A 22,787-nucleotide genomic window follows, 5' to 3' on the forward strand; every position below is an offset into this window, starting at 1 on the left:
CTAGTGAATCTCTTCTGGACTGCCTCCAATGCTATTTCACCAAAGAGTGTAGAAGTTATTCTTGCTCTCCCTTGCCACCAATATTTATTTCCCATTCATCATGTTTAAGTCTCTGGTAGTTTATCTGGTCATTATCAGCACTGTTGCTTGTGGAACCTGCTATGCCCTAGTTGTTCATGCAACCATTGAAGAGCTCAGAGTAAAGTACTTCAGGATATCCTGAAAAGGGAGGCAAAAGGTCCTATGGAAATGTATCAAATTGTGTCCTGTAGTTCAAAGCCTATAATTAGTGAGGCCATTGAAATGACCGACACTGGGAACAGTGTACAGGGACTTTCATCACAACAGTACCATTCTGTGTGGCTAAGACATTGCAGCTGTTTAATGGTGAGTTTGGAACAATATGCACAGCGAGTCAGATGGTAAGTTAGCTGGCATCTCAGATACACTTCCTTGGTGCTGGAAGATGACTCGTTTACAGATTTTAAAAAAAGACAGCATTGAGACAAAAAGCTGGGGGACAGCAGGTAAGAGAAGGGGAAAATGAAAATAAGGAATTCAGTCATACTGGAAGAGAGACAATAACTTACAAAGTTCTTGGAGAGGAACAGTGCCTGAATCAATGGCAGTCATGATATTGAGAGGCAAAGGGCAGATTAAATGGGAGGTGAAAGTTGTGTCAGATGGAGACATAATATTCAATTACAAAGAAGCTCATCATCATTCTTCCATTATCGTCATCAATGTTTCCATTAGCAGGAGAGTCTAGGATCCGAGGACACAGCCTCAGCATAAAGGGACATTCCCCTAAAACTAAGATGAGGAGGAATTTCTTCAGCCAGAGGGTGGTGAATCTGTTGAATTTGTTGCCACAGAGGGCTGTGAAGGCCAAGTCATTGGGTGTACTTAAGGCAGAGATTGATAGGTTCTTGATTGGTAAGGGGGTTAAGTAAGGGCTATGGGGAGAAGGCGGGAGAATGGGGATGAGAAAAATCAGCAATGATTGAATGGCAGAGCAGACTCGATGGCCCCTTACCAATCAAGAACCTATCAATCTCTGCCTTAAATACACCCAATCCACAGCCCTCTGCGGCGATGAATTCTGCTCGTATATCTTATGTACTATCCTGGTTGATCGGCACTCTATCTACCACCTTATATATTCATTCATTCCATTGCCCTTGTACTGTTACTATGGTACGTAGCATACACCTAATACACTGCAGCAACTCACCAAGGCTTCATTGACAGGACTGCACAAATAAATGACAACACAGAAACAGGCCCTTCAGCCCACTGAGTCCATGCCCATCAATATCCACCCATTTACACTAATCCTACATTAATCCTTATTTTTATTCTCCCCACATTCTCATCAACTCCCCCCCAAATTCTACCACTCTCCCACACACTAGAGCCAAGTAACCTGCTCACACACACATCTTTGGGACATGAAAGGAAACTGGAGCACCCAGAGGAAACCCATGCAGTCACAGAGAGACAAAGTCCACACTCCATGCAGACAGTACCCGAAGTCAGGACTGAACCCGGGTCTCTGTGAAGCAGCAGCTCTACCAGCTGTGCCACTGTACTACTTCAAAAGACAAGGATAGTAGGCACATGGGAAACCTCACTCCCTGGATTTTGCCTTCTAAGTCGTATGCTATAAGGACTTGGAAATAAGTAACCATTCTTTCACCGAGTCTGAATATTCCAATCCTCACCACCAATAGCACCATGGGAGCACATCCACCAGATGACCTAGTGGTTCAACCCCCACCACGTCTTCCCAAGGGCCAGAGACAGACAACAAATGCCGACCTTGCCAGCAACACACAGGTCCTATCAAAAGGATAGGAGGAAGAGGCTGTGAAAAGCTAAGGCACATTTGGTAGAAAGGGAGGCAGCCCATAGCAGTCCAGGGGTGTGGAGGAAGGCTCACCACTCAAAGACAATGTAGTCCTTTTATCACCTCAGCACACACCACAGCTCTCCATCGCCAATACTGTGATTTGTTCCAATGCAAGGTCATCAGCCTGAACTGTTAACTCAATTTCTCTCTCCACACTTGCTGCCTGATATGCTAAGTACTTTTGTTTTTTATTCCAGATGCCGGTGGCCCAGATTGGGCAGTAACCCCTCAATTAACAAACCAAGTGTCAGCCTAAATCTTGCTACTTGAACACAGGTGAGATCACCTGCAGGCTGTATTCCAATGGGATATGCCCAGCTTAAAGTACCAACTGCTCACACCCAACTATCCCTAGAATTGGCAGTACACCACCACACGCTGCCAGAGAGACAGAGAGAGAAGTGGAGAGAGGGAGGGGAAGTCATGGAAAGACAGAGAGAGAGACAGAGACAGAGAGAGAATTGTAATCAATGCCTGGCTTTGTTAAGCCAATATTTCTGGCCAGACGATTGCAAAAGGTGCTTGTAAATTGATGAGGTGATGTTCAATGAATTTCTTTTAAGCTTCAGTGAGATAGAAACTTGGCTTAATTGCAAACAAAAGTGTCCAACAAAGTGATCTCACTATTCCTGCATGGTTCCCCAGTGGATATGGAACCTGCCATCCCCACAGACAAGGTTAAGTGTGTGCACGTAAGCTCCAGGAAGGTGGCAGAAGAGCAAATGAATGGGCAAGTGCTGCTTCCAGAAGGACTTGTGCAGAGCAGTATTGGGAGAGCAGATGGCAACAAAGAATGAAGCAGGGAATCAGAGAGCGAATGGTACCACTGGGACACTGGAGGAATGGAGAGAGAACACATGCATCTTGGCGGGACTGAAGAGATGACAGTGGACTCTCTCCCTCTGTTGAGTATGGGTTGCAGTGAGGGGCGAGGAGAGGGTCCAGCTTCCATCTGTCATTTAGTTATCACCCATTCTCCACTTCAGAGTTCATTGTGTTTTAACACCACTTTTTGCTTCTTTCCCCAACCTCACCGCATGCTTTTTAGAATCATTGTGCATGCCTTACCTTGGCTGCTTCTGAACCACTCATGTTTCCAGCCTCTCCACAGTATAACTTAGGTTCCAGCACCTGTGAGACCCTAGATAATTTTTGCTTTCTCTACTAAATTAGGGACATCTGTTCTGAAATTAGTATCCGAGTGGCCAATCGCCAGTTAAAGCCGACCTTGACAAGTGTATGACCACACTATTTGGCTCATTTCCAACAGGAACTTGCATTCATGTAGTGTCTCTAACATCCCAAGACACTGGAGTACAAGATGACTCAATATGGGAGGTTTATGAATAAGAAAAGCAGCAGAAAATTAGCAAGGGTTTGCTTTGCAAGGATTACTGTTAGACTTGTGTTGTCAGGGTGATCTTGCTCGGCCTGTCAGAGTTTGACCTGAGCAAGATCACACCAGTCACATCAACAGCTCTGCACCAACATAAATCGTGCAGCACAGCTGGGCTGAAAAGAAAAACTCTTTAGCATGACAAAGTTACCACAGTTTGACAAGACCGCATTCAGTCAATAAACCACACACCCTGGAGTTTCCCACTTCCTGTAGATGTTAGACCTTGGAAATATCTATATATATGTATATAAAAAATTTTTTAAAACTATGGAAAATCCTGGATGAGGAGGTGGAGGGGTGGGTTAGTAAGTTTGCGGATGACACAAAGGTTGGGGGTGTTGTGGATAGTTTGGAGGGCTGTCAGAGGTTACAGAGGGACATAGATAGGATGTAAAGTTGGGCTGAGAAGTGGCAGATGCAGTTCAACCCAGATAAGTGTGAAGTGGTTCATTTTGATAGGTCAAATATGATGGCAGAATATAGTCTTAAAGGTAGGACTCGTGGAGGATCAGAGGGATCTTGGGGTCCAAGTCCACAGGACGCTCAAAGCGGCTGCACAGGTTGACCCTGTGGTTAAGAAGGCATATGGTGTGTTGTCCTTCATCAATCGGGGGATTGAACTTAGGAGCCGAGAGGTATTGTTGCAGCTATATAGGTCCCTGGTCAGACCCCACTTGGAGTACTGTGCTCAGTTCTGGTCGCCTCACTACAGGAAGGATGTGGAAGCCATAGAAAGGGCGCAGAGGAGATTTACTAGGATGCTGCCTGGAATACGGAGCATGCCTTATGAAAGTAGGTTGAGGGAACTTGGCCTTTTCTCCTTGGAGCGACGGAGGATGAGGGGGGACCTGATAGAGGTATATAAGATGATGAGAGGTATCGATCAGGTAGATAGTCAGAGGCTTTTCCCCAGGGCTGAAATGGTGGCCACAAGAAGACATAGGTTTAAGGTGCTGGGGAGTAGGTATAGAGGAGATGTCAGGGGTAAGTTTTTTTACTCAGAGAGTGGTGAGTGCGTGGAATGGGCTGCTGGCAACGGTGGTGGAGGGGGACACGATAGGGTCTTTTAAGAGTCTGTTAGATAGGTACATGGATCTGAGAAAAATAGAGGGCTATGGGTAAGCCTAGTAATTTCTAGGGTAGGGACATGTTCGGCACAGCTTTGTGGGCCGAAGGGCCTGAATTGTGCTGTAGTTTCTCTATGTTCTAAAATATAAAGGGCACTTGGCAGCTCCAGCTAATTCATTTAATATTTCTCTGACCCAAACAGATTTCCAAATATGCATATGCTATTCTGAGATCTCTAGCTCACTGCTTCTAAAGGCTCTAAAGCAATTATAATCCTGATATATTCCAAAGACTCAATGTGAAAGCTAACAGTCACAAATCATCCACGTTGTACTTTGAAAGCAAGCAAGCTCCCAAAAGGCCAGGTAACAATATTCTACTGTAAATGAAAAAGTGCTATTCAAGGGAAACTCAAAGAAGAGAGTTGGAAAGAATGTGAATAGACATAGAAACCAAACAGATGTTTTTGGTGCAAGACCCTCACAGTTACTTAACCTAGAGTATTAGGTTAAGAAATTCCACCATGGCAAGTTGAGAAACTGAACTAAATAACTGATTGCAGTTGTTGTTAAAAGTGTGGAGCTGATTTAGTAAGTCACCACCTTTAGTGAAAACACTACAGCCAACCAGAGGGAGGATGACTGGGTAATTCCCCCTGTCAATCAAGACCGGTGCCCACACTTTCGTAGAGTGTCTAGAGACTGATCTTATGCACATATCATGTAACCATCCTCCACCCAGTGGATTTTCTGGAGAAACTGCCCTGCTTTTATTGGCAGAAGTTGTCAGTTTCTATTTCCACCCCTGTTTAGATAGACAATGTTTCCTGAGCAAATTGGTTGTGTTTGCCAAGGCCACACTTGCCTACAACTCATCAGCTGACAATGTTGTGAACGTCCTACGCTGCCCAGAGCTGGCCTGGGTGTGACTCCAGTCCCACACTATTTAAATAGCTCCTGGTACCCCACTCAGAAGTATAAACACTTGTTAGTATCGAGAGCAGAGCCAACCAAAATGAAAACAACCATCTCACCATCAGGATATCCACACAACCTCAGAGGGTGCTCCCACCATCACCTCTGGACAAGAGCCCATACAGGGGTGGAACAGTCACTTCTCCCTAGAATCTGTCAGGATACAGTCAAGTCTTTCCCTGGGTTATATCTGCGTCACTGGGGATTGGAGAATCCTCAATATTGACTCTTGACTCACCTAGAATCAGGTTAAATCAGGACTGCTAACCACCCTCATTCATTCTCAACCAATGACTTGGAACATACTGATGAACATTATTTAGAGTAAATAGTAGTTACGGTGGAGCACATTAGTAGCCACCACCAGGGATGACCTCACGGTACTACTACTGAAAAATAAACAGCCTTTGGCTCAGCCTACTCAAAGATTTCAGTCATTCTTTCAAATAGCTTTCTCTTGCTCAAATTGACTCATTTCTGCCTCCCTCTTCCCCAGACCATGAACCGACCCAGAAGTCAAACCCAACCATCTCTGAAGCTCACTAGGCTTGGGTTTATGGAAGATTAAATAATAATCCCAAGAGTATAATCCTCCCTGGAACCAGGATTACAGAAAATACTCAACAGAACAAGCAGTATTTTTGGAGAGAAGGATGATTTCAGGTCGATGACCTCTTGGACTGAATTCAGGGCTATGCTCCTGGTATCCATGCAAACATTCCATTTCAACCGAGTCATTCCAGTTCAATGGTGTGAGATATGTCTGAGTTTAGGCTTCCCACAGCCGACATTTGGACATTTGTGGTGAAAATGAACACCACAATAACAACACACACTTGATGTCTGTCCTCAAGATGCAGAGAACCTGGGAAGTTACCTGGAGGCGTCCATGAGGGGCAAAAAAAGCAAACATTCAAAGGAGGGGCAAAACCACCACTTCACTTCATTCCCGAGTTTCTAAGGACTTGCGATCCCATACAATACCGGTTAATGTCAAATTGCGAATGCCAAATGTATTGGAGCTCAACATAAACACATGAATAAGTGTCCCAGCAGAAGAATCACACCATAATCAAACAAGGTTGACAGTGTTATGAAAGGGAAGTCCTGTTTCATAAACGTGAGGATAGAATCATAGGTTATAGACACAGGCCCTTCAGCCCATCAAATTTGTGCTGACCAAACACCCATTTTTACACTAATCCTATCCTAGCTTATTTTATTTTCTTCACATTCGCAACAGGCAGGGTAAACAAAGGGCAACTGTAGATGTAGTTTATCTGGATCTCCAGAAGGCATTTGAGAAGAGGTTGGGAATAGATAGGGGAGTGACAAACTGACAGAAGAGAGTCAGGATAAATGGCTCATTTTCAGAATGGTTATTACTAGTGGGGTGCCAGATGTACTGGGTCTTCGACTATTTATATTTTGATGCCTTTGATGGAGGGACTGAGTGTGAAAGAAACTGATGACAATGAGACTCTTCACACCTTGCTAAAAAAAAGCATTAATTCCACCTAATAAATTAACCAAAAGTAGTAATCCTAGATACAAATTAATTATTATTTCCATTCCTGGTCCAGATAACATGTGCCTCCACTTATCTTCCCAAAGTTACCATGGTCTCCATGACCCACAGAAAGCACCATCTGGCCTTCCGAGCCTGCTCTGCCATTCAATACAACGATGGCCTCTGCAATGCCCACTCTCTGCCAATACCGCCAATCTCTCCACCTCCTCATTAAATATCTTCACTGACTTGGCAATCTTCTGTGGAACAGAATCCCACAGTTTCACCACCTTCTGAGTGAAGAAATTTCTCCTCATCTCAGTCCTTAATGACTTATTCCATCTCCCGAGACTGTGCAAGGTCCTTGAGTGCACCATCAGCCCTCAAATCCATGCACCTCTTCTCCCGTCCTGTTTCCATGGACAAGTTGGGTTTTGGACCTAGCCGTATCACTGAACCAGCCCATGACACTACAAATTACATCCCATGTTACTGTTATCACAGTAAACTGTTCTTCCTCTTCCTTCTTGATCAATCTGCAGCCTTTGCATGCAGTCTTGGGATGGCACAGTGGTGCAGCTGGCAGAGCTACTGTCTCACAGCTCTAGCGACAAGGGTTCAATCCTGACCTCGGGTGCTGTGTGGAGAGTGCATGTTCTCCCTGTGACTGCGTGGGTTTCCCCTGGGTACTTTGGTTCCCTCACACATCCCAAAGACATGCAAATTGGTAGGTCAACTAGCCATGTAAATTGCCCCTCATGCCTAGACGAGTAAGAGAAACAGGGAGGAATGGATGGGAACATGGGGAGATTCAGTAAAGACGTATTTAAGTGTAGGATTGCCATAAATGGGCGCTTGATGATCAACATGGAATTGATGGGCTGACGGGCCTGTTTTCATGCTGTATGCCTCTGTAACTTGTCTTGAAATACTTTTACGTCCACCCAACAGAGCAGGCAAGGCCTTGGTTCAAGATCTCTTTTGGAAGACAGCACCTTTGACAGTAAAGTGCTGTTAGTACTACACTGAAGCAGCATCAATGCAGATCTTTGTGCTCAGAGTTTCTGGAATAAGACTTGAACCTGAGAGAACAGCAAAGGTAAAAGCCACTATGACCCCAAACTCAGTTCCCTAGTCAATGGCTTCAACCCCTTCATGGCCACAGCAAGTCCAAACAGGATGGATTGGAATCTCAACACCACCATCTCCTGAACATTGCCTACCCCTGTCTCTGCAGTCAAGCACCTTGTACAGATCTGTCACCTTCAAATTCGACCACACTGATGCCAGCCCAGCATCTGTACACTAAAGCTCATGCATTAATTCCATGGCCTAGAGTACTAACTCAAGCCAGGTCCTGTACACTCATCGCCCAGCTCTGCAACCTCTTCCAACCTTGCAACTATCCCAACCAACTTTGACCTCGAGTATCAGATTTCCTTGATCCACAATTAGTAACCACACACTTCTCCACACCTCTACCTCCAACAAGATCCTCTTTAAACCGGGTCCTAATGTACCCAAGTTTAACGTGGTGTCAAATTCTGTAATAATTCTCATATGAAATGTCTTCATGACATTACAAGTGCTGTATCTCTGTAGGTTTTAGGTCATTCAAAACTCTGCTGCCTATACTTTAATTCACAATATAACAGCAACTATATCACCATACAATTCCCATTAACCCGTCACCTACATGGTTGGTGACCCATTTGGGCTTCTAATCAGCCCATTTCTAAATCCTTCCAATGGTCAACCCAACCCCCTCCCTAACTCTAATCTCCTCCAGCACTATAACCCTGTAGTGTGTGCCCTGCTCCTAATGATCTGACCCCCCAGTAATGATGCACCATTGGCTCTCAAGACCTTAAGCTCTGCAATTCCATCCCAAAGCTTCTTGCTTATCACCCTCCTTTTTCTCCAAGTTTTAAGACCCTGTTTGACCAAGTTTTGATCTGTTCTCTGAGTAACTCATGTGGCTTGGCATCAGGATTTCATGTGATAATGCATGCTGGGAACTCCTTGAGATGTCGTTGCAACATTCATGGCCCCATACAAGTTGCAATTAGTACTGCTGTTGCAATACAAAGAATTTATTCACTCAGCAATCCTGAATCCCAAGGAGTACTCACTATCTCCGTCTCTCCCAGTAAAGGAATAGCCATCTGGTGCTGAGATAAGAAGGAAGTGCACATGATTTGCATGAGCTACAAGGCTCACCTTACAGAACTTATCCTTATTTTTGTGCTAATTATTTACAATTTTGTAGTTAACAGCACTAATGTGACACTGAGACACACTGATCAAAGAAATCCCAACTTCAATCCCCAGTGCAAAGTGAACCAAGGCGATACTAGAACCTCCTCCAGGTTGAAAACGATTGGCCAATGTTTTAAAGAGGACTGGCAATATAACACAAGGTCACTGATGCTCTACCTATACCTGAAAAGTAACACCACTTCATTTCTTTCTTATCTTCCTTTTCAAGAATGGCAGAATGTACTGAATGAACCAAGATATTTCTCATTTTCCTACAACATACAGGAGCCTGAAGACCCACACTCAATGATTCAGAAACAGCTTCTTCCCCTCCGCCATGAGATTTCTGAACCCATGAACACTACCTCATTATTCCCTTTTTTGCACTATTTATTTTGTAATTTATAGTAATCTTTATGTCTTTGCACTGTACTGCTGCTGCAAAACAACAAATTTCACATCAAATAAGTCAGTGATAATAAACCTGATTCTGAACATAAGAGGCCACTCGGATGTCATTCTTCAAACGCTCTTTCCCTCAGACAGATGAAGTCCATTCAAGGTAGGGATGGATTTTGTGGTCAGAGTTTTAAATATGCACTCTGATACTTAGAGCTCTTCTGCCCAACAGGCTCCGAAGGTAGGGCAATTAGAGCTCTCAAGATTGGCACACGGGGTGTTAGGGAAAATTATCAAATGGTAACCTTGTTGGAGGATCACCACCAGTCATCCAGATCTCAGACATCCAAGCAGGAAGGGGGCAGCAGAGAGAGGATATCAGACACTCCCTGCAGAGTCACTCTGTGGCAGCCAAACACCTCAACTCGTGCAATGTACATCACCCTGCATCCATGACTGTTCATGGGAGATGTGATACCACAACGTCAAACATCTTGACATTGAGGTCAACATGGGCATCAAGTTCACTGAGGAGTTTCTCTGATCCAGGGTAAGCCAGTGGACTGATAGACCACCTAGGGTGGGCCTAAAGCTCCTCCACACCCAAGTCAAGGGGCAACAAGTGAAAGAGGAATGCTCAAAAGACACAGATCTGTGGAGAGAGGCAGGTCGCCCAGCACCTTTCACTCTTCCCGCTGATTGAGGAGAGCCCTTGCGCAGAACATGAGCTTTCCAGGGTAAATATGCAAGTATTAGTCCGCACTATATAACAGAGAGAAACATGACTGAAATAAACTAAATCAAGCAGTTCAGAAGCTCACTGCCAACTTCCCTCAATAAACCACCAGCAAGGATAACTTGGTAATCACTCAGTGTTGTTTGAGGTACTTTGCCCTGGGCAAATTCATCTACAAGATGTGGCCAATATGCTTTGGGATCCAAGGTGCTAAATAAATGTCAGCTCTTTCTGTCCCTGCTCAGGAGCAGCATCAGGACAGTAAAGTGGTGCTAAGTCATAAAGCTGCATTGAACTCCCCTGCCCAAGTTAGGTGGAAGGGGTTCCACACCTCAAGTCCACAATAAGAAATTAATACACATTCACAGTGCATGTGATGTTTCTAATCACCCAACAATCCATTTTGTGATCTCTGTAATGCTGTTTTGTACTTATTAACCAGCTATACTATGCATTCAAAAAGGAATACAAACCATTCAGAAAGGTGATTCACCAGCAACCAGAACTGAGCCAGAAATCTGTAACTCTGTCCACAGATTTTTTTTCTTCCACTGCCTCTCAGATGACGAACACGTCTAACTCATTGCTTTCTAACACTCCGACCATTAAATTCTCCCACCCTGAATGATGATAATTATAAGTGGAATGAGAAAATGCCATTCCACCCATCAAGGCTGCACTTTCTATGGCTAAACTGTAATCCAATCCTTCTACAAAACTGGCCCAGCCACTCAACCTGTAGGAGGAAAATTCCTGCGTAAAACTTCCTGATCTGCGGAGTTAAGCAACCACCGTTCCCTGTCCATGCTAATTGCATCCATGTGATTTATATCAATTAGCGTTAATTGCATTTAGGTCGTTTACAGCAGTTAGTGATTCCCTTGCAACAACGTGGGATCAGGCTTGGGAAGAGAGGAGGATTGGGAGCTGGATCGGGTCTACACAGGACAGACTTTGAATAAAGGCTTTAAAGGAACTAATGATTAGTCCCTTGTGTTGTATCCTTCACCACCAGTTGGAATTTAACGTTGTCCGCAAGCAGTTCGCCTCGAGCACCCCCTTCCTCCATAAAAGCAGAACCCCACCCCCCCCCCCCCACGGTATAAAATGGTGTCAATCCACATTTGGCCCTGTAGTCACACCAAATCCAGAGATTTAATCAACATTTAAAAAAAGCTGATTACCACGCTTTAGAATTCTCTATTAGAGAATTCCACTGCTTTAAGGTTTGCATCAGCCATTAACATTTCCCAAGTTTAATCTTCCTGTTTCCAGAAGAACCAAACAGAAGGGTCAAGATATAATCCAAACTAAACACGACACACTTATTTACCAGTCCTGCAGCTCTAGGACTAAATTCCTTTCTCTTTGCATTAAAACAAAAGTCAAATAATTAAACAACTTTTCTTTCTGGAAAGAAGAACTTAAAAAGTGTGCAGAGGGCTGAAGGAGGCCAAGATTTACTGAGAGAGTTAACGCACAAGCTATGTAATGGAGCCAAATTAACAATTACTACCAAAAAACACAGACACACCCACACTTCACAGCTGTTAAATTTGCTCTTCCTTTGTGTGCTGTAGTCCTTGCTATATAGTCGCCTCCCTCATGAGATCACTAGCTACACAAATATTTTTTAAAAATTAAAAAAAGATGTTGGTTGTTCACCCTACGAATTATGCTTAAGGAGGCACTGATGATAAGAATCCTTTCCTCCCCTTCACATCACCACCCCAGACTGTTCTCGCTGGGGAGAGTACCATGTACAAGCTGCCAACTATTGGGCCAAAGCAGGCATCACAGCCAGGACAGATCCTTAAGGAGCAAGGGATAACAGAGGCAGAAGATCACCTGGATCACGTTCCAACTGAGGTTTGGAGTGTGTCCGGGAATTGAACCTGGAACATCGGTACCAAACAATGGCATTCTTGCTCAGCTTTTACAGGGGTGGGGTTGGGGGGTGGGAGGGGTTGCTGTGGACTTCTTGGATGGAGCAGCCCCAGGCTAAATCTGTAAACGGCAGCTGGAAGGTACAAAGCTTACCACATGTTGACATTCATATCGTGGAACTATTTGTAGTTGTGAAAGACTGCCTGATAGCACTTGTGGCTATAAAACTTCTTGTCTGCTGAAGACAAGATTCACAGCCAGGAAAATTAACTGCATTTTGTAATATTCCATGTCCGGTGTGAAGTCTGCATAAATGATTTGTCATAAATCAGCTCTCCAACCATTATATAAGATTGCTAGTTTAAAAATCCCTCAATGGCAACATACTAGAATACTTCCACTAAATGCCTAGACCAATAATTTTCCCATATAGAAGAATGATTACAATGTAGATAAAAACATAATTAATTGCAGTCATGGGTTACATGGTATGCAAAACCTCTTCGCCTCAGAAACCAGTTAACCAGCCAATGGAAAACAGCTAAATAATGTGTCCCAAGGAAATACAATCCCAGATACGCAAAGGGAAGTACGAAAAGCAACAGAAAACGACATTAAAGATAACAACTAAACACCACAAACACTTGTGGACTGTTCAGATAAGGCCCTGGACATGAATAATGTAAATTGAAACAAAACATTTTAATACCCTCAGAAGGAAAATATTTAACCTAGTCCAATCTAAACTTATTTACAGAGTGAAGAAAGGTAGAATTCTTCCTGCATGACAATCTGAAATCAAACAGCTAGTGTTTGCAACCCCCTTCAACCATCCATTCAATTATTCTTGCTGTGTTGTCCCACAGTATAATAAAGTCGCTCTGTCAAACACAGTACACAATACCCCCTGCACATCTCATGGCAGTGGCAAAAAGCCCCACATGCTTTGCAAGCCAGAAATTAATTATTGGATGCTAGCCAGCCTTGGTGCCAATGCACCTCACTGAGTTCTACCAGATAACGGTAGAAAACATATGTTCCTGCGATCTCCAAGTAGGCCAATCTTGTTGACAGGTCATATATTTCACTTCTAACTGTGATAGATTTATTATGAGAAGCAGTCACACAGCACTTGTTTGTGACAATAAATTAGAAAATGCTGGAAACACTCTGTAGGCAGCATCTGTGTGGAGAGAAACAATAATCAACGTCGACCTGAACATTATTTAAATTTCCAGATTCCACAGTAAATGCATTACACAGTGTCCTCTTCACGCCATTTTGTACCAAACCTATTTAAAGTGCTCCAGTTCGACACCAATTCTGGTGTTCCCTCATTCTAATAGTTTTCATGTCACCCTTCTTTATTAAGTAGATTCTACATACAAAAGGCATCAAAGGGTATGGGGAGAGATTGGGAATATATTATTGAGATATGGTTGTATTGAATGATAGAGTGAGCATGAAGACTGAAATGCCTTCTCCTGGTCCCATGTCTATGAAATATTAGCCTTCTAACCTGCCTGCAAAAGTTTCCATATTCAATGAGTCAAGCAAGTCCTGGAGACCCAGCAGATAGCTGCACTACATCAAAGGTTGTTCATGAACAGAGAACCCTGGTGGTGCCCGGGTAAAGCTTAGGGAACATGGCAAAGCACAAGGATAAACATTTTAAACTGGTTGTAAGGGTCCAAGGCCCTCTCTTTTACAGACACACAATGCACCATCAAGGATTTCTGCCACACAGAAGGGAATTCCACAGGAACAAGATAGAGGCAGAAGCAATTATCAAGTGTTTAGTTCTGATAAAACCAATGGAAATTGCTTCTGGGGACAAAGCAGCCAGCTTTCTCAATTCAGGAATGTCCTGCAGGCTAGATCCAATACCATACTTTCACGAGGCCTAGAAGAATGCGACACTGACACAGTGATGAAAAATGCATAATTCATCATAAATTACACTTTCTTTGCAAGAGTTACTTCCATTCGTCCCACCTCCCAACTTTCTCCACCAATAAGGCAATTATAGTTAAATATACATTTTCCCAGATAATTGCAAATGCCCAAGAGAATTAATTCTGTAACCACACTTTCGCCCGGGGTGTGTGGGAGTTGGAGGCAAGGTCTGTAGCCTCGAACCCCTGTCATTGCAACTCCCTGCTGGAACTGTGGATTTGTGGAATTATTCCACGTCAGTCAGCATGAGCAAGTTCGTGAGCATCACACAAACCTGACCACATTTCAAAAATATTAATTTATCAAATGCGTGAAGTACATTAATAATAAACAAGCTTTACATCCTATTGAAAAAACTTTCCATAAAATAAATACAAGTAACATTTGCAGTCTTGTGTAACATGGAATCTGAAGTTCTACCAGACAAGCACTTCTTGCTTAAACAGTTCCAACAAGGAATGTTACATTTGGATTGAATATTAATCGCCATGTTGTATAGCAATGGCCCAGAGCTGTATTTGAATGTCATCTCTGCAACTTGAGATAAATTTCCAACACTTAGTATTTTTAAGTGAAATGAACAGATTTTTCTTACTTCATGCATTAATAGAGATCTGTCAAGCCCAAAATATTAATCCATTGCAATCAAGATCATAACTAACCATTCCATTACCTTGTCAGCCTTAAAAACAATGCTCTATACAACTAGGTCAGAGTTAACATTGCTGCCACCAACTTTTTACTTAATTACTTGAAATCAAATTCAAATCACCATTTCCCTTCTTGTAATCAAATGTAAATTTTTAAAAATTGCAAATGAATTTTTAAAATATTAAAGACTTCGCAATATGTAGTGTTACAACTAAAACTACTAATTTCTTTGCAATTTCAATTCCTGATAAGGAAACTCGGTGATTATTTTTGACTGGGGTTTTTAAGTTCAGGGTGTGCACTTGCTGAATGCAAGTCCCCTCTGACATCTTTCAGACTTCGCTTACCAACAATCCAACAAATGCTTTATGGATTTTAAGGATAGTCTTAACAGAACAGGGAAAGAAGAGTACATTAAGAGACAGGAGCCAGGAATGCCTGAGAAATTATAGCAAGCTTTGTAGGATTTCTTCACATTTCTAGCCATTCATTTTTTCAAAATCTGCAGCACTGTCAAGGCTGAAATTTACTGCCCATCCCTAATCATTGTGTTCAACAAACTCACCAATCCCTAATCTCACAACCGTATTGATGGGTCTGGAGTCACATACAGGTCTGATGAGATAAAGATGACAGGTTTCCTTCCCCAAATCAATGAACCAGATGGGTTTCTGCAACAGTCCAATAGTTTAATGGTCATTAGTACTGATGACTAGTTTTGGTTTAAATTGTAATTAACCAGACTTTCAAAACTCAGCTATGGAATTAAAATAAGTGCCTAGATTGTTAACCAGTGCCTCTGGATTACTGATCCAGTAACTTAACCATTGTACAATCACTATCATACTGAACGTATTAAAAAGGAATGTCAAGCCTAAAAATGATTTACATATCAATGAGAATTAAGTGTTAGGTTCAGAGATGTGAAAGTGAAATATGGATCAGCAAGGAGAGGGGCTGATGGGCAAATTGAAGTTAGTGATGTTTGGGGAAATGGAGGACAAGTACCTGCTTGAGGTTGGGAGGGGACTAAGGTATAGGGAATTTCTTCAATGGACCAAGGGCCAGAGCTGGGCTTTGTCACTTTGATCTATGTTGCCAGATGATATGGAGGTACATGCACCCAGCTCAGTGTGGTTGTTGATCATGCCAGTGGCTGGTGGGAGGGGTTCAAGTTCAAGACGTTGTTTCCAGTTTTCGCAATTCTCCAGTGGATGAAGTGCTGACATGCCGAGACGAGATATCAGGTGGGCGGACTGACATTCCCACATGCCCTCCCTACCTTGTCCTGCTCCCCAGGATACAGCGAGAACACTAACCAACTCCTGCCAAGATTTCACTGAAATTCCTCTTCCTAAGCTGCATCATCTCCCTCTCCTTTTAAGACCACCCTTCAAACCTCTGAGTAAATTTCTCATTGACCCAAAATATTAACTCTCCCCACAGATGCTGCCTGAGCTGCTGAGGATTTCCAGCACTTTTATTTAACACACGCACTATCTACACCTTACCCCCATCAGGTTGCTCTCTGCTTCCTACCACCACTGCTCATTTCAGCTGCGTCCTCAATATTACAACCACAGGGGTCCACAATCCTGAGCTAACTTGGTATGCAATCAGCGTTGTTGTCCTCAATCAACTTTAGCCATACTGTTGCAATGTTTTCCTATCCTGTTACCCTAGTACCTTCCTGGCAGGTGAAGATGACCCACAATGGCTCTACACCCCATAATGCCATTTCAAAACATTGTTTCTCAGCCCATTCAACCCAGCATGACCAGCACATGGATTCCTTCATCTCAAACATCAAGACCACCCACGCAACTCTCCTCCTCTCCTCTGACCAGCTCGCCACTGGTCACTTGTCCGAACTCAAGCCCTCCATCATTTTGTGATTTCTCCCTGCTCCCGCTCTCTCCACACTCACCTTTTCCATAAGACTTGTTTCAGGCTCCACTGATCCGTCCCCCTTCCTCCCAAGCCCCCAGACCCTGCACTGTCCATTCGATGTTGTGTTTTAATGCTTTAAAGCACTGTTACTGCCTCCTTCCTAGCCTTCCTTAACAAACTTCTACACCAACCATCTTACAACAGTTTGCCTCCACCAACCACTGCGCACTCCCCAGCTCCCCCAGTCAAAGGTCATCACTTCGCCCACCACCTCCAAACAGGATTTCACTTTTAATTTTCCCACTTAATCCCCTGCACATAGCCAAGTTCTCAGTTGATCTAGAGTTCAGTTTCAGACTGCCAAACATCAGAGTAACATTTGGTGATGCTGATCTCACCACCTTCTTTTCTGTTGCAACACAATCAACTTTTTTCCTCGGCTAAATGCAGCTGTTCAATGTCTGGCTGTAGACAGTGTAGAGTTATATGGCATAGAAACAGGCCATTCAACCCCTCATATCCATGCTGACAACCTACAAGAATCCCTTTTACTAGAAGTTCCTCCATTCGCCTTCAATGCCTTGGCAGTTCAAGTCCTCACCTGGATGCTCCTGAGATGTTGAGAGAGTCTCTGCCTCCACCACCCACTCAGTCAGAGCATCAAGCACCCACTTACACTAATCCCATTTTATTCTCCCACATTCCCATCAACTCCTCCCAGATTCTACCATTCACCCGCACCATAGGCAACTTAGTGGCCAATTAACCTACCAACCCATATATCTTTGGGATGTGGGAGGAAACTGAAGCATTTGGGTCACTAACATGGTCACGGAAAATATATAAACTCCACACAGACAACACTGGAGGTCAGGATTGAACCCAGGTCGTTGGCACTGTAAAGCAGAAGCACTTGTAGCTGTGCCACTGTGCAGCCCTGTCAACATGCACCTGTATACCTTAGACGCTTCTTCAAGTAACTCACTGTTTTCAGGCCACCCAATGGAGAACCTGGATAAGGCCCATTTCCCATAACTGAACAATGTATTTTACCCCCATCAAAGACTCTTCATCCTTTCTATTAACTAGTCAAGTTCCCAGTCCACTCATTCAGACTCAACAAATGGCATCACAAAGAGAGAACCCTTTCCCTCTGCCCTTATGTACTAGCTATCTCCCATCTTTCTTCCAATCCAGATGAAGGGTCCCGACCCAAAATGTTGACTGTCCATTTCCCTCCACAGATGCTCCCTGACCCACTAAGTTCCTCCAGCGCTGTTGTGCATTGCTCCAGATTTCCAGCATCTGCAGTCTCTTGTGGCCCTGACTTCCACCAATCACTTTGCAGCCTGCCTTTGCTTCTCCAGACTTCCTTCCTCTCCCACATCTTTTGATCCTGTCGTACATTCCTGCTCCCTCAGTGGCAGAGCTTGTGGTTAAATTGAGTCTATTCTTTGGAGCTGCACTCACAAATTTCCCCACGTCCCTCCCACCTTTAAGTCCTTCTTCAGGGAAAATGAGCTTGTGAGGGAAACACTGAAACAACAGCATAATTGATAACCATTTATGGCAGTGTTTGTGTGGTGAATATTCTCACAAGTTGATAGGAGAAAACTGGAGAACTGACCGGTATAAACATCCATAAACCTGTCTTCCTCAGTAATGTTAGGTACAAGATATTAAACGTCAAGCTGCATTCCATTTACCATGTTCCTATTGATAAAACCTATTAAATTCAATCCCAAAGAATGGCACCATGATACTATCTCCATCAGTCAGAACTGTTAACTACCTATTCTCTTAACTGCCAATTTATAAAGAATAGAGGAATTCAGCACGATAAATGTATCTTGCTGTTGCACGCTCCAAGGCAAAACAGATGTTCTGAACTACTTGCGCACAAGTCCTGCCCTTGGTTTAGGAGCCTTCTAAAACCCTGGAGTGTATTATTACCTTATAACAGTCCCAGACATCTTGTTCACTGCATCAGCATTCCCAGATGCTAACATTTACTGCTGATTTATTTTTTAAAACAAGAACTACTCAGCAAGCATCCCAGTAGCCCATCACATTTACACAGGGTGTTGTACCAAAGTAATAGGATGCAGATTCATACCGACAAGCCAATTTCTGCCAGTTGACAGGAAAAGCAAGGCAGAATATACTCTGCACAAGGAATAGCACTACCCATCGCACTGGGACACCTATGGAGGCCAAAGAGCATACACTTCCTGGGAACAGGACTGCTTGGAGTCTGATCCATTGGATTAAGTGGAAGTGATTCACACTGTGTCACCTCTGGTTGCTGAACTGGATCTGAAGGCAACACTAAAAGGTGATTGCACTGGGCAGGCTGCAAAGGAGGTTCACCAGGATGTTACCTGGGATGGTGCATTTCAGTTATGAGAAGACACTGGATTGGATGGGATTGTTTTCCCTGGAGCTTAAGAGGTAGAAGGAGGGGACTGGGTAGAGGTATAAAAAATTGAGGTGGGGGTATAGATAGGGTAGATAATAGGGAGCTTTTGCCCATAACCGAGGTGTCTAAAACTAGAGGGCATAGGTTTAGGGTATGGAAGTTTAGAGGGGATCGGAGGAAGAACTTTTCCACCTAGCGGAAGGTTGGAATCTGGAAGCAAAGACTTTCACGGCATTTAAGAAGCATCAAGGCTTGCTCTTGAACTGCCAAGGCATAGAAAGGCTATAGAGCAACTTCTGGTAAATGGAATGATTGTGGGCAAGTTTCAAAGACATCCCAATATGACTTTGTATTAGCAGCCTGACGTTGGATTTCTGCCACCAGGTAACAAACACACACAGCAACCTCTGATGGAGGGATGAGGTGACAGGGAATGGGGGAACGCCAAACTCAATGTCCTCATAAAAACTCTACCCTCTGACCAAAGGCCAGTGGCATCACTGAATACCAGATTTGTCTCAACTAATGTGGAAACTCTTCAAGGGTTTCGTGTGATTAAAATATCAGCTGATGAATATCTGCGTTCACTTATGTCAATTTAACTCAAATTCTCACAGGAGTGTAAAGCTTTGAAATTAACTGGCAAACTGCATTTAATTTGCCAGTAGTGTTTCTTACCCAATAGATGGACAGCATGATATTTATCGTGGAAATGGACGCTGCAAAATCATCTGGATTCTGCCAGAAAAATACAGAACTATTTCCTTTCACTGTTCTTTCCAAACACATCACCATTAATAAGCAAGGATGTTTTGACTGCAGATACATACTATTTACCCAGTGGGACCGGCTTTAACAGGCACCATCATTTGCCAATACTTTTTATCTTCTTCCGCTTCGGAACACAGTAGCTGCCTCGGTAATGTCTCCAAACAGCAGCCAAGATTTATGGCAAATAAACAGATGAGTCAAAGAACCTGGTGTCAATATTATGTTAGAAAGACCTTGAGTCAGTTACCACACAAAGTGAAAGCTTTGAGAGGCTTGCAGAACGGTGCCCCACATTACAGAGGAGAAAAATCTCCTCAAACACTTCGAGGTCCGACACATTAAATTGCATGTTTGCAACCAATTATCCGTCAAAATGCACGCCAATTAACTAAATATTACAGCTGTAAGATTGCAACATTTAGGGGAGTTCACGTTGTTTCACTGACGAATATCAAAAGCAATACAGTACAATTTACGAATGAAAATCTAGTCTCCAGTAAAGTAAAATCGCCTGGTTTACTTCCAGGGAAACATAGGCAGCAGGTGCATTGCACCCCATAAATCACACATAGCACAATTTAGGATAATTACTTTAAAATTTACGGTTAAAATATTCTCCTTCCCCGCATTATCACAGAGTATACCGTTTCACAATACCAAATTAAAACTTCCCCAAAATAGACTTTCCAAGATTATACGCTAAAGTTTTTTTAAAACACATTCAAAGGAAGCCCCAGCAACAGGGTCGGAAACATCCAACTGAACCCCCCAAAGCACATGTCCTGGCTACTTCCACACCTAGATCACTGGACACTGAAAAGTATTGCATGGCGCTAGTGTTCCCCGTGGTAATGCGGGTGTGTTTAATATATTGTTTTATGGATTTGGAGCAGAAAGCATTCATCCACAGTCTGAGTTACTGGTACTGCGAACTACTCTGATCTGATTTTAAAAAATCGCTTCTGAAAACAAAACTGAACGCTTTTGTTGTCAGCATGTCGATTCTATCAATTTTTATTTAAAAAAGGAACGCTGCAAACATATTTTATTGCTTTTATTTTTTTTATTTTAAAGAAGAGTTCTTTGCTGCTTAAACTGTGGGGTTAAACCAGTGTGCGCGCGTGTATGTGCGGGAGATTTGCAGGTCTCTGTGTGTGCATGTGCGCATAGTAAGCAGATGTGCATGTGTGAGTAATTGTTGTATATTTGTGTGATAGACGCAGGCATACGAGCACTGCCTGTGTGTTTTGATTTATAACGTTTCGGCTTACCCAGGTTCACGAAACTCATGACCAAGTCCGCCTGGTTGAGAAAAGAGCTGTCCTGCAAGCTAGCCAGCGGCGGACTCTGCGTGGTGAACACTGGTCTGTACTGATGCGAGAAACCCTCTTCCTCCTCCTCTTCGCCCCCGGTGGACATGGCATTGTACAGGTCAAGCATGAAGAGGGGCGCCGAGTTGTGCTTCCCGTGCGAGTGAGGTCTGGGCCGGTGCGGCAGCCCCAGGATGGAGAGAATCTCCCGCTGCATGTTCTTCTTCTCGTGGTGCTTGAGGCGGCGGTGCACAAAGCTCGAGTGGAGGTCGCTGTGGCTGCCCGTGTCCAGCAGCAGGCTGCCCGCCACGGACAGCCACTCAACCACCAGGCAACAACTCCACAACAGCCCGAGCGCGACTCCCCGCTCGACTGCAAATGCTCCCATTGTCCAGAACAGAGATACAAACTTTGCTTTTGGATGTGAAACAAAAAAAACTTTTTCTATATATTTTAAATATAAATATATATAAATAAATACACTCTGTGTCTGCAACGACTCAGACCCTGTGTGTATCTCGCGCTCTCACACACTATCTCTGCTCTTCACATGTTATCAATGAACGATTCGAACTTCGCAGCAGGTAACACTCCAGACCCCATTACGTCACCTGATTGACGGCCCGGACAACCGACACAATGTTCCATCCTTTCCGCGCGCTCCATTTGCGCCCAGCAAAGGCGGGATTTCGCTGCGCTGTCTCCTCCCATTCATTCCCCTTTCTCTCTGTCTCTCGCTCTCTCGCTCTCGCTCTCTCTCTCTCTCTCTCTCTCTCTCTCGAGTCTGGCTGCCCTTTGCTGCAAGTGGAATATAAAGTCTCCTTTTAACGCTGAGACTTGGGATCACAAGAGTTTTACAGCTTATGAAGTATTTTTTTCTTCAACTGTTGCAATACTAAGGGGAAAAATCTTTGTAAGACTATCCATTGTTGCATTTTTTTTGGTAACAGTTAAGAATTCTGCGTCTTCGCTCAGGAGGGAGAGGTTAAAAGCATTACGTTTTTCTTTAATAATCAGGTTCGTGACCTTCTTATTTCCAAAGCTTGGTATGACTGTGTTTAGATTAGGAGTTATATTGTCATTGGGAGTCACTGCATCCGTTTCAAGTGTAACATTCACAGTCAGGGCACTGTTTTCCAAGTTGGCTATTAACTAAATGTTATTTTAGCGGTTATCTACTGCATTCCTTGCTCCATAATAATAGGACAGAGTGTTTCGCCGGAAATATTCAGTTTAGCACCGATTATTTCTCTGCAGAGATGAAATAGGGCATTTTGTTTTCTTATGCATTCGTCAGTGAATCGATTTCTGCAAAAATAGGTGAAGGTTTACGTAAAGGGGGTTTATTCTACAATTTTAGTTATTAAGCGGTTCACACATATTCCATAATCTGATCAATTTATCGCATCTCCATCAGCGCTTGACACAAATCATTTATCAAAGGATTGTATGATTCTGGCCGTACTGTAATATTGCTAAACTGCGGTGATCAATAAAACCAGAAGATCGGATTACACTACATAAACTGACTGGAGGAGCATAAACTGGGATCGAACCTGTGCAAGTTTCTTTCTACTGTGTGTGTGTGTGTGTGTGTGTGTGTGTGTGTGTGTGTGTGTGGAATCACGTGATGGTAACAAGCCGGG

At 43.5% G+C, this 22,787-nt stretch overlaps 1 protein-coding gene and 1 long non-coding RNA gene across 2 annotated transcripts in view; one reads left to right on the forward strand and one right to left on the reverse strand.

The window, feature by feature from the left end:
- The window catches only part of bmp6 (bone morphogenetic protein 6), a 114,271-nt gene extending 92,569 nt beyond the window's left edge, over positions 1–21,702 (reverse strand). The window contains 1 exon segment of the mRNA XM_052022758.1: positions 21,103–21,702. Within this exon segment, the coding sequence (XP_051878718.1) occupies positions 21,103–21,529 (427 nt within the window). The 5' untranslated portion in view covers positions 21,530–21,702.
- A 249-nt stretch (positions 21,703–21,951) lies between these two features.
- Positions 21,952–22,787, forward strand: part of LOC127574362 (uncharacterized) — a 34,478-nt gene continuing 33,642 nt past the window's right edge. Inside the window, exon 1 of the long non-coding RNA XR_007956906.1 lies at positions 21,952–22,158. This is a non-coding gene — a long non-coding RNA (uncharacterized LOC127574362). The remainder of the gene's footprint in view (positions 22,159–22,787) is intronic.

Source organism: Pristis pectinata, chromosome 9 (genome assembly GCF_009764475.1).
Source record: "Pristis pectinata isolate sPriPec2 chromosome 9, sPriPec2.1.pri, whole genome shotgun sequence".
NCBI lineage: Eukaryota > Metazoa > Chordata > Chondrichthyes > Rhinopristiformes > Pristidae > Pristis > Pristis pectinata.